This window comes from Suncus etruscus, chromosome 12 (genome assembly GCF_024139225.1).
Source record: "Suncus etruscus isolate mSunEtr1 chromosome 12, mSunEtr1.pri.cur, whole genome shotgun sequence".
NCBI classification, from domain to species: Eukaryota; Metazoa; Chordata; class Mammalia; order Eulipotyphla; family Soricidae; genus Suncus; species Suncus etruscus.
Window position 1 is genome coordinate 30,583,875 of NC_064859.1, and position 12,545 is coordinate 30,596,419.

Here is a 12,545-nt window from a genome sequence, read left to right on the forward strand (position 1 = left end):
GATTGAACCTGGGTAGCTGTGAGCAAGGCAAAAAACCTTACCCACTGTACTATAGCTTCAGCCCCTTCAAATAATCTTAAATAGCTTTTTTTTTTAAATTTCTATAATAGCATACAGATTCTGATTAAAGTATAAAAAACTGTAGATGCCTGCAAAGGAACCAATGAACCAAAGTACCTCCCCCATTTATGCTGTGAATGGTTTGATTCCAAGTAACCACAATATTTTAATTGATCCTTCTGCATAATAAACTGCATTCTGACTAGTAATAGGAGAGTACTTAGTTGGATTTATAAATTACTGGCTACTTGGTTATTAAAAAGGACAAAAGGAAACTAAAAAAGTCCACCCCAACAAGTCCAATCAACAATCAACTAAAATGCAAAAAATAAAAAAATAAAATTAAAAAAAAAACAAAACCTTTTTTAGGATTTTGGGTCACACCTGGTGGCACTCAGGGGTTACTCCTGGCTCTGTGCTCAGAAGTCGCTCCTGGCAGGCTTGGGGGACCACATGGGATGCCAGGAATTGAATTGGGGTCCATCCTGTGTTGGCTGTGTGCAAGGCAAATGCCCTACTGCTGTGCTAATGCTCTGGCCCCCTAAAAAAGCAAATTTTATTTAAAATAACTTCTTTCTCTATGCTTATATAAGCATATATATATGATTTTCTTTATATTTTAGTGGAAGAGTTTTTGTCTTAACAGAACCTTAATGAGGCAGTTTAGTTTCATAACTAAAGCTAGTCAACCAAGTTCTATGCCAACCTCACAGATTCACACAAAATAATTTAAAAACTGCAAGCTAAGACAAAAATGACTTTCCCAGAAACAAGTCAGAAAAAGTGCAAGCAAGTGTTGAAATGAAATACTAAAGAAGGTGTTGATACCTGTAGCTTGATGTTAAGTTTTAACAAAACCCAATAGCAATAAAAAGAAGCCAAAGCAAATTTGTAGTGATCAAGTTTATATAGCAGGTACAGCATTATTAATAAAAATATGGAACAAAAATATTCAAAAAGTTCCAAATAATGAGGACCATATTTAAGCATGCTAATTTCACTTCCATTACATCTCTAAGCTTCTAAAACCACTACTCTTGTAGAAGTTGTATGCACTGGGCCTGGTTATAGGTCATTTCTATACTTCCTTGCATGGTCAGATAATTTGTTCTCCAATGGACAGTTTTGAATTTGAAATACAACCAAAATTAAATATAAACCATATTTTAGGCATTCAAATACATAGTGATCTCATTTAAGTATAATACAGGTTATACAAAAGGAAGCTGAGAGCAAATTAAAAATAGGAGCTTGATAATTCATTTTTGAAAATACAACAAGAAGACTACTAATACATAAATTTCTGGTCATCTGCAACCCCTTCCCCATCCTGTTAACTCCTGGGAAAAGAAAACAACTAATTAGCTCACCCAGGTAATCCCAAAACTCAAAAAAACTTAAACATAATTTAAGAAAATAGTAAAATATTCTGAAGACAAAACCAGACACAGATTGGCTTTTCTTGTATGTTCGCAAAACCTTGTAAACACTGAAATGATAGCAGGGCTCAGATTTGAGGAATCCAGTCATTCTATTAAATGGCTCTGGAACTTCCTTATAGCAGGTTCACATTTCCACATGCCATCTTGGAGGACATCATGGGTTTCAAACCCAAACTTAGCTGACTCTTGTGGTCTTCCCCACCATTTCCCACATGACTCCTAAGTGGCTGAAAGTGGGAGAGAGGATTATCTAGTGGAAGAGAACAAACTTCACAGGTTCTCAGATGCCAGGTCGACTATGTAACTGGCTTTTGGGAAGGCAGAGGGACCTTTACTATGTAATCTGCGATCAGCAGCCAGAACACTTCAACAACTGGTGATCAATGAGTGTGATTACCAAATCACAAGTTGGGATGACAGAAATCCATTTAAATCATATTAAATAAAATATAAACATAAAATCCATTATATTTCAATCTTTTTATTCAGTTAGAAAATGACAAAGTACATTAGTCCTTTGGTCAATGAACTGAACTTTTGCAGGGCTAAACATTAATTTAACAGGCACTCTAGTAAGTTTTAATTTCTAGCTTTTAGTATCGCATAGCAATTATTTTCTATTATTAACTTTTGTAACATTTTTCTTCTCCATGGAAAACAGTATACTTTCTATTTAAGAGCTATATAAAAGCAGTAATAGTTCTACATGGACTATATAACTAAGAGCTAGACTCAAGTATTTTGGAACCTAATTATACATTTAGCAACACTAATAAAGAACTAGTTGGATTCTAGAATTTATAAAGGTTCTATTATCACAAGTACTACAATGTAAAGTGATCTTTGTGTACTAAAATATTCTTGTATCTCTAAACTTGTTTCTCAAATGGCTTTACAGAATATGCCTTTAAAAATAAGCATATAAAAATTTCTACCATCGGGAAAAAAATAAAAAGAAACCAACAAACCCTGCCTTTAACTGTTTAAGAACATTAGGAATAGTTTATTCCAAGAAACTATTCTCAGCTTTGAATATTACACTCAGTGAAAGTTTGCCTTAAAACACATTTTACATGTCTTTCGTTATAGTCAGATTCTAGAAAATAGCAATAGATACACGAAATAAAAGTATTAGAAGACATTCAAGAGAATACACTCTAACTTGTTTCCTTGTTTATAGGAAAGTCCAGTGATGTGGTCATGCTTTTAGTAAAGAAACTAGAATTGTGGTTTTAACACTCTGCTGACCTGGGATTGTGGTGCTGCTGCTAGAGCTACTGTCATCCACGGGCCCAAAGAAATCAAGGTTCAGAAGAGTGGAACCTCCACTAGCTTGAAATTCAGTGACCGTGTTGGTAGGCAGCCACACAGAAGGTAAGCCAAGGGAGGAGGGGTTATGTGTAAAAAGGGGTAAGACACACACTTGAACATGCAGGTTATAATTAGTAGTCATTACACATTTTAAAATCAACAATAAAACAATGTGTACAGTATTAGTATTTCACTACTAAGGACATTTCTAAAATAACAATTTAACTCAATGTACATTTTCTCATGTACAATGCAAATAACTTAACACTTAGTAAGGTTTTAGTAGTGGTTCAGTTGTTTCAATTAAAAGTTGAGCCATACCAGAAATACCAAGGGGAAAGTATACCCGTTAAAGGGAAACAATACTTTGATCTCAACCCAACATTAAATCACTGTACATGCCCAAATCAATCTTCCGTATTACTGATGCTGGTTTCTAATTGATGACTTTTAAGAAGTGACAACTTTGTCAGTTTCAGGACATGCACCAGTACATTCGCTTAAATTAAAATGACATAATAAGGAATGTTATAACTGCCCTACCCTGATGTGCAACCTCAAGCTGTACTGTTCCCCTTTAACTCTGAAACAGTAATCAGAAATAGTATACATTTTATAGAAGTTGATTTTCTTTAAAAAAAAAAAAGCATTATGATTTGACTGAATAAAGACACCAGACAACAGCAAAAGGTGCATCCAGGCTTTCCTTCAGCACTGTTATTCAATTGGATGCTTTTTAGGTATCTAGAACTCCCACCATAAGGCAAAGCTGATAGAATGACATGTTTCAGACAATGGCTCAAACTGATGACTTATAAGGAGTAAGAGTAATTGTTATTTGAGGGGCCAATTAAAACCTTCCATGTCAACTTACTGGGAAGCCAGCATTTTGTGTTATTTATTTTAAAGACCCCAAATAAGTTATTCTTTGTTAAGATTTTTTTAAATCCATAAGTAAAATCAGTTATTTCTGGAACTATCTACTGGCATTTTGAAATAAGCGTTAGAAAAAGAATCATGAAAATTATTCATTTCCATTTGCATATAAGTGCCTTATAAAATATTATTAAATCTGAAAATTACTTTGAGTGAATAAATATGATCTATTTGCACACTGTTTTTGGTTAAATAATTGTGCTTTTTGCTTTAAAGCAGACTCTAGCCACAATACTTTGCATCCAAGGAAATCCATAATTAAAACTAAGAAAAAAAATTCAAGTAAATTGGTTCTGCCTAAAATATGATTCAAGCTATCTAGAAATTCCTAAAAAAATAAAGAAGCTTCTTTTGACTTAAGATAAAGAAACTGAAATTTTATCTGGCAACTCCTGACTAAATTTCAACATTAATACTGCTAGTAGTAGTAACATTGGTTTCTTGAGCAATTACTATTCAGAAAGAAAGCCTGAATTTCCAAAGATAAGAAGTTATGTTCAAACAAAAAAGGAAATCAGCAGAGAGAAGTTTGTCTGAACTTTGTAGCTTTCTTAACTCTAGCTCTGGCGCTAGAGGCTCTACGGAGAGACGTACCATCTAAAGGGTTAGTAAGGCCACTGCTACTCCAGTCAAACTGGACGGGCGGTAGAGACTCCTAGAGTTGAAAACCAAAAAAAAAAAAAAAAAAAAAATCACAAATTAATCAGCATAGTTTGTAGCAATATATAGTTCCTTAAAGAAACAAAAAATAAAAACAAGACAACACACACCCAAAAAACTATTGTAGCAAGATTAGGCGATAAAATACCTAAACCCAGGGAATACCTATGAACATATTGGGATAATGTAATGAAACATAAAGCTACCTGCAAATACTAATGTAAACTAAAATTAAAAACTGTGTAGTATACTAATTTGAAAGCTGTATCTTCAAAATTGAATTATATTTACAAATTCTACAGAAATATATAGTCTTATGACTATATAAAAACACAGACTTACTATGTCTAGGTTTTTATTTATTCTCAAACCAGGGTTTTAAGAAAAATATTAATACATAAAAATTAATTTTGTCATTAATGAGTGATTTAGGGTCAGAATGATAGTATAGGGAGTAGGGCAAATGCCTTGTACCCAGCTGACCCAGGTTCAATCTTCAATATGCCATATGTCCCCTGAGCCTGCTAGGAGTGATCCCTGAGTGCAGAACCAGGAAAGGAGATGCCCTCCAAACCCCCCTGATTTTTTGGTAAAGAGTGGCCTAATCTATTTTAAATCACTTAAAATTTCTTTTTTGTTTTGTTTTGTTTTTTCGGGCCACACCCGTTTGATGCTCAGGGGTAACTCCTGGCTAAGCACTCAGAAATTGCCCCTGGCTTGGGGGTACCATATGGGACGTCAGGGGATGGAACCCCGGTCCTTGGTCCTTCCTTGGCTAGCGCTTGCAAGGCAGACACCTTACCTCTAGCGCCACCTCATGGCCCCTCACTTAAAATTTCTTAATAAAGATAGCAATTAAAAATGTAACACTAAAAGTAAAAATATGTAGGATATTTAAAGATCAACTAAGTCAGTAGTTGTATGTCTTCTAAGATTAATTTAGTTGATCTCTGTATACATAAAATGAGAATAGTTCAGTCTCTGATTCTTAACAATTTTCTAAATTATAAAGGATAAATGGTATTACATATTTAAAAGAACAATCAAATTCATTAATTCAGAAATTACTTTTCATCAGTATCAAAATTTACCTTTTAAAATAAACTAAAATGCATACTTAAACATTTTTAGTATCCTAGATTTTCAACATCTTTCAATCACAATGATAAAACGAACAAATGATATATGAAAGAATGAAGATAGTATGAAATATTTTATTTGCTACATTTTTATGCAGTGCAGAAAATCAAACTCAGGATTGTACACATTTAAGACATGAGTCATATCCTCAAGTCCTGTAGACATTTTAAAAAGGGGGATTGTCTTACTTTAAAGTTATTTTATATATTTAAAAAAAAAACCTGGTAGATTTTTTTATTTTAGTTTATTTTTTTGCTTTTGGTCCAAAGCATCTCCTCTAGATTATCTTTGCAAGTTCCGGTGAATCTATTATTACTTCAAATTAAAGAATGCTGATAAAGTTCTATAACCTATTTGTAGGATTCATTACAATTTTTAGAAAAGATCTTAGGTTAATGTAAAAATAAGCTTTGGATATTTTAACAAATTCTATTTACATGATTCTATTTCTAGATTTGCTAATGCTTTAAAGTCACACTCAACACTGATTAGACAGACAACCACACAGGTTTAAAAACAAAATATTCAGGGCTCGGAGCAGTGGCACAAGCAGTAAGGCATTTGCTTTGCATGCGCTAACCTAGGATGGACCGTGGTTTAATCCCCTGGTGTCCCATATGGTCCCCCAAGCCAGGAGTGACCCCTGAGTGTCACCAGGTGTGGTCCAAAAAAGGCAAAAAGGCAATAAAAAAAATTTCAAATAAGTGGGGAAAGTTTTTCATTAACCCATTTTATCTAAAGGTATCAGGGTAGCTGGATGTTTATTTTGCTAAATGCTAAAACTAGCTTTTATATAAGTAATGATATTTTGAAGACAGTCTATATTACAATAAGGTGCTTAATCATCAAGTTAATAAAAGTCATAGAGAGGAAAAATACACATTAAATAATGGTACTGACAAGGCAACTCAATGAGAAACAATTAAGGCACTTTAAAGCAACATAGTATAAATACTGTAGACACAAAAGCATTAATAAAACCAGGTTAGACTAAAATTGGAGGGGGTTTGGTATGACTTTTATCAACAGTACAGGATTGGGTGGATTATGTAGCCTTTTCTAATGTCTTATTATAAAGAGACTATGCTAGATTCCTCATTTTTTTTCTTCTAACTCTAAAATTCTGATTTATAACTAAAATAGCCATGTCAAGTAGCCTGAGAGAAGATTTTGCTAGTGATGACAAATTTGATAACAGCTAAGAACCACCACTCAGTAGTGAATAAAATATAGTCAAACTATTGATATTACTGGCTAGAGCGATAGTATAGCAGGGAGGGCATTTGCTTTGTAAGCAGTTGCCCTTGTTCAATCACCAGCAGCCAAGGACCACGAGGAGTGATTCCTGAGTACTGAGCCAAAAGTAAAGACTGAGCACTGTTGAGTGTGGCCTGACAAACAAAAAGTTGACACTACTTAGAGGAGAACCTGTAATGACAACATGAATGATGTGACTGAAATTTATTTAGTAGCAGAAGAAAGAACCATTATTACAAAGAGTCACTTCTGCTTTCACTCATGGTGCTTTTATTTTAGGTTAAAAAAGGGAAAACAACATTAAAACTTGTTAGTACATTATTAAATTCCTAAACAAGAGATGCAAGAGGGTGTTATTAATGAGTACAAACAAATTTAAAAAAATCTGATGGATTTCAAAATTAGGATAGAATAGATGTGATTCAATGATAATGAGAATTAAATAACTATGCTAAATTTGAAAGTCACTAGTGTATAAAAAATAGAAAATTAAGATTTAGTATATATAAACTTTTTTAATTTTGGTTGTGAATCACACCTGGCAGTGTTCAGGCTAACTCCTTGCTCTGCATGCAACTATCACTTCTGGAAGTTCTGGGGGACCATATGTGATATGTCAGGGATGGGACCGGAACTGGCTTCTATGAGTATGGCAACAGTATTGTTTGTACTATATTGCTCTTGGTTCCTTTACAATGCATTTTAGATGTTTGGACCTATAAAGAATGTTTCTATGATAAAATTGAGATTTATACTGAAACTTGGAGCTTAAATATGTATGTTAGAAGACCTGTATGGGCTCAAGTAAATTTAGAAATAAGTTTGAATAACTTCCACAGGGAAATAATTTCAGCAATTACCTTCAAAGACCTAAAACTACTGTTAATAAGGTTCAAAAACTACCAAAAACAAGTTATTTTTTATAACATTCAACACAATTCATGTTTGGAAAAAATCAATAGAATTAAAGGTTGTGGGGCCGGAGAGATAGCATGGAGGTAAGGCGTTTGCCTTGCATGCAGAAGGTCGGTGGTTCAAATCCCGTCATTCCATATGGTTCCCCAAGCCTGCCAGGAGCGATTTCTGAGCTTAGAGCCAGGAGTAACCCCTGAGCACTGCCGGGTGTGACCAAAAAAAAAAAAAATAAATAAAAAAAATTAAAGGTTGTATTTCATTAAACAGAACTCGATTTAAGTAGCGAAAAAACAAGCCCCATCAATCAGCAAAATATAAAATATGCTTAAATGTTGCTGAAATCTTTTGTACTTGCCTATCTAGAAAGAACAATTATTTGGCTCTTTGATACGTTTCAGAGATGGCAAAGCTGAACATACATCATGAAGGTATAACTAAACTTTACTAAATACACACTGCTTTTCACTGAAAGTCTTTCATTAAATTAACAAGTGATATTAGGGGGCCATAGGAATAGCATGGAGATAAGGCGTTTGCCTTTCATGCAGGAGGTCATCCGCTCGAATCCCCGCGTCCCATATGGTCCCCCATGCCTGCCAGGAGCAATTTCTGAGCCTGGAGCCAGGAATAACCCCTGAGCACTGCCGGTGTGACCCAAAAACCACACACACACACACACACACACACACACACACACACACACACACACACACACACACACACACACACACACACACACACACACACACAAAACAACAAGTGATATTAGACTAAAACTACATTATATAAAAAAAGATTAAGCATAAGGTATGACTAGAATGGAAAACGTAATATGATCTAATCAGCTAAGAGCAAATGACAAATTGGATAACTGCTAACCTGATTAAAAATGTCATGTGTAACATATGGAAGTGGTTAGAGAGGGGAGGAAGAGGGAAGAAACAACTAAAATAGCAACAAGAAGTCTCAAATAAGATCAGCCCCATTTTCAGTAAAGGTACCAACTAGCTGCTCAAATTATTTTCCAAATATTTAGTACTTTAGGAATGTCAACGGAGATAGGAGGGGGAATGTGCAATACAAGAGATATGATTTTAGAATCTGTAGAGATAAGGCAGGCCTGATAGCAGTTGATAGCTAGAGAACAACATGTGTAAGATAAATAAAGGACAGATTCTATCTATTGAGACCTCTTGCCCAAGCCACTGTGCTTGCAGTTCAACCATCAATGAAGCTAGTATTCATCAGGATATCTCCCCTAACCCTAATCCATTAATTCAGAGTCATTAACAAACTGGCTTTAAAGATATACTCAAGTGTAAATCACAGTGGCGTAAGGCAAACATTGGTTATTTCCTGAAACATTTCTAAATGGCTAGATCCTTGCCTCTAAGAACATAATTTATAAAGTATGCTCTTGAAGGCTTTTTTCCCCAGGCCTCAAAGAATATGTGTTTTCTTTTGAACACATATTGTTCTTTCTCTCCTCTCATATTTTTCTTTCTTTTTTTGGGGGCCACACCCGGCGGTGCTCAGGGGTTACTCCTGGCTGTCTGCTCAGAAATAGCTCCTGGCAGGCACGGGGGACCGTATGGGACACCGGGATTCGAACCAACCACCTTAGGTTCTGGGTCAGCTGCTTGCGGGTCGGCTGCTTGCAAGGCAAACACCGCAGTGCTATCTCTCCGGCCCCTCCTCTCATATTTTTCTAAGTAAATCTCTTTAAATAAAAACTATTATTAAATTATGCTACACTAACATTTTTTTTAAAAAAATGTACATTCTTTGGGGTCAGAGTGGTGGCACAAGCAGTAAGGCATTTGTCTTGTGCACGCTAGCCTAGGACAGACTGTGGTTCGATCCCCTGGCAACCCATAAGGTCCCCCGAGCCATGAGCGATTTCTGAGTGCATAATCAAGCATAATCCCTGAGCGTCACTGGGTGTGGCTCAAAAAAAAAAAAAAAAAAGGTATATTCTTCGAAATACTAGCTCTACAAATATTATGATTCCCCTCTGGTTTCTACACAAAAGTGTCCTATGGACAAGTTAACTTCAAAAATAAATTAATAGGGTTATTCACTGAAGAATTTTTTAGAATCATTAAATGTCTAAGGTAATTATGGGGAATCATATGAAGAATTCACCCAACTTATGCCACCTTGGAACCCTTCTTCAGTAGAGCACCTCTAGGGATTAGTGTTGACACTCTGTGAGAAGGGTCCAAACATTTTTTTTATGTTAGATATCAATTAAAATGTTTAAAGGAAAGAAAAACACAACAAAAATGTCTTAGAAATGGTAATGTTTGCTAGAAGTAAAAATGTGATTTAAGGAAGCAACTGCTGAATCAAGTTTTTAATTTGATGTGGGAAAGGTAAGTAAACCAAAAGCGTATTTTTTCTCCTAGATAGTGAATGGGAAGCTTTCATATGAGATTAGACTGAAATAAAAAAAACAAACAAACCATGCTCAGGAGGCAAAAGATATAAGAGAGGGGCTGAATAGATGGCTCAAAGGGCTGGAGCACATGCTTTGCCTGTGGGAGCACTGGGTTTGATCCTGCATGATTTTCCCTATGCAACATGCCAGGGAATAGTTCCTGAGCACTGTTGGAGCTATTTCGATTTGGCCTAAAATTCAAAATTTAAAAATATTTTTTTTTCTAATTTATAGAATGTCTTATTAAAAGATCACCTCATTTTCAACTCAAATATTAGTCTTAAACTTTCAAATAGTTTTAGATGAATAAAATCACTTAAAATTTATTATTTTATAAAATATTTATAGGCTTCCAGAAAGACCCAATAGCAGATCTCAAGATTTTCTATAAATACAGTATTTCCCATAAAGAAGTTTGTTACTTGTATTCTAAGAGATATAAAAAAGTGAGCCAATGTGCTCATTATGAAATCATCGTGAATTCAAAAAAAATCTAAAAAACTAAAAATTATGTGTTAAGGAAAACAATAGTATATATAAATATATATGTGTGTTCATGCATAAATCTATGGATATTTTTACCTGGAATTGGTCAGAAGAACATGTGTTCATTTCTGGTGACATGGTGGCTGTCTGACCAATGGAAGCGATTTTTTCTGCAGCAGATAGTGGTTTCAATGGTTCCTTGGTGGGTTCTAACATACCCTGAAAAAAAGAAGTAGATTAATCAATAAGTTAAGATAGGGGAGATGAACTCATCAACCTTTTGTTTTGTTTTTGAGCCAGAGTCAACAGTATTTTCATTCCTGGCTCTGTGCCAGGATTAATCCTGGTAGGGCTTGGGTATATGGGATACAGGGGATAGAAATTGGGTTAGTTGTGAGTTAGGCAAATACCCTACCTACTGCTGTAGAACCTTGACCCATAAACTTTACAGGAAAGAGAATCTAACAGAAAGAAAAAAAACAAACCAACGATCATTTGGAATGTTCTAAAGACAAAAAAAGAATATTCTTAAATTTTGTTTAGAAGGAATTTTTTGGGTTTTGGCCATATCTGGCTATCTATGCTCAGGAGTTACTCCTGGCTCAGTTCTCAGAAATCACTCCTGGAAGTGCTTTGGGACTATATAGGAGATTAGAGATTGACTCCTGGTTGGCTGTGTGCAAGGCAAACACCTTACCCAATTATTGCCGTGGTCCCTAGAAATAATCTTATATAGTATAATAAAAATTTTTTCATATAACAACTATGGAACCAAAACTTTCTGAAATAAGATTTTGTGATTGGAGATAGTATGGTGGACAGAGTGCTTGCCTTGCCCATGGTGGACCTATTTTGGACCCTCACATTATATATGTTCCCCTAAGCAATACCAGGAGACATTTCTGAGTGCAGAGCCAGGGATAAAGCCCTGCTCACTGCTGGGGATGGTCCCCAAACAAAAACAAACCAGAACAAAACAATCAAACAAATCTGAACAACTCTTGCAGTTGCTTTGTTGGATTCTTAGGAATAGCTGAAATATACTGCTGTGCTTGCCTCTTTTCCTATCCTCCTGTTCTCTGCTATCTCAAACTGTGCATATGCTTTTGATAATTAAAGTTTAAATATAGTTAAAAATACAAGTTTTGGAGACTAGAGATGTATTTCTGTGGTGACTGTCTCATATAGATAAGGTCCTCAGTTTGAGCACCATTCCAAACTAACAAAACACAAGAAGAGGAAAGAGACAAACACAACAGGTATAGTTCATCTGTATAATCCAACACTTTTATGTTTCATCACTACAATTTCAGGAAAGGGCACTCTTTAAACAGATTATGGCATTATAATGCTCAGGGAAGAGATGACTATATAGTATACCATTATGGTATGGTGATACATATATATTTCTTTGTGAACTTAGTGTCTTAGTTCCTTGAACTGCCGAAGAGGAGACTGTCATTCTAGAAGGAAAACACAATGTTCCACTAGATATGTTATAAATCTAATAAATATGTTAAGAAAACAATATCTCCAGAATGAATCCATAGGGGCTGGAGCGATAGCACAATGAATAGGATGTTTGCCTTGCAGTTGGCTGACCTAATTCAATTTCTGGCACCCCATATGGTCTCCTAAGCCTGCCAGGAGTAATGCCTAAGCACTGCCAGGTATGGACCCCCCCAAAAAGAATAGGTAGATAAACAAAATAGAATAAAAACACTAATAAGAATGGAACAATTTAGGTAATAATCTAGTTAGTTGTATTGAAACATGTTAAGTGTTTATGCATTTCAAAGTTATACTTGATAAGACCTTAAATTATTAATCAGATAAGCAAAATTCAGATACTATAATCAGTTCTTTAATGAAAAAGTCAAGGCATTTGACAATTAGTT

At 35.0% G+C, this 12,545-nt stretch overlaps 1 protein-coding gene across 1 annotated transcript in view; it reads right to left on the reverse strand.

Moving 5' to 3' along the window:
- The window catches only part of AFTPH (aftiphilin), a 76,769-nt gene that overhangs the window by 17,698 nt on the left and 46,526 nt on the right, over positions 1-12,545 (reverse strand). Inside the window, 3 exon segments of the mRNA XM_049784728.1 lie at positions 2,751-2,834; positions 4,344-4,404; positions 10,744-10,866. Coding sequence (XP_049640685.1) covers positions 2,751-2,834; positions 4,344-4,404; positions 10,744-10,866 — 268 coding nt within the window.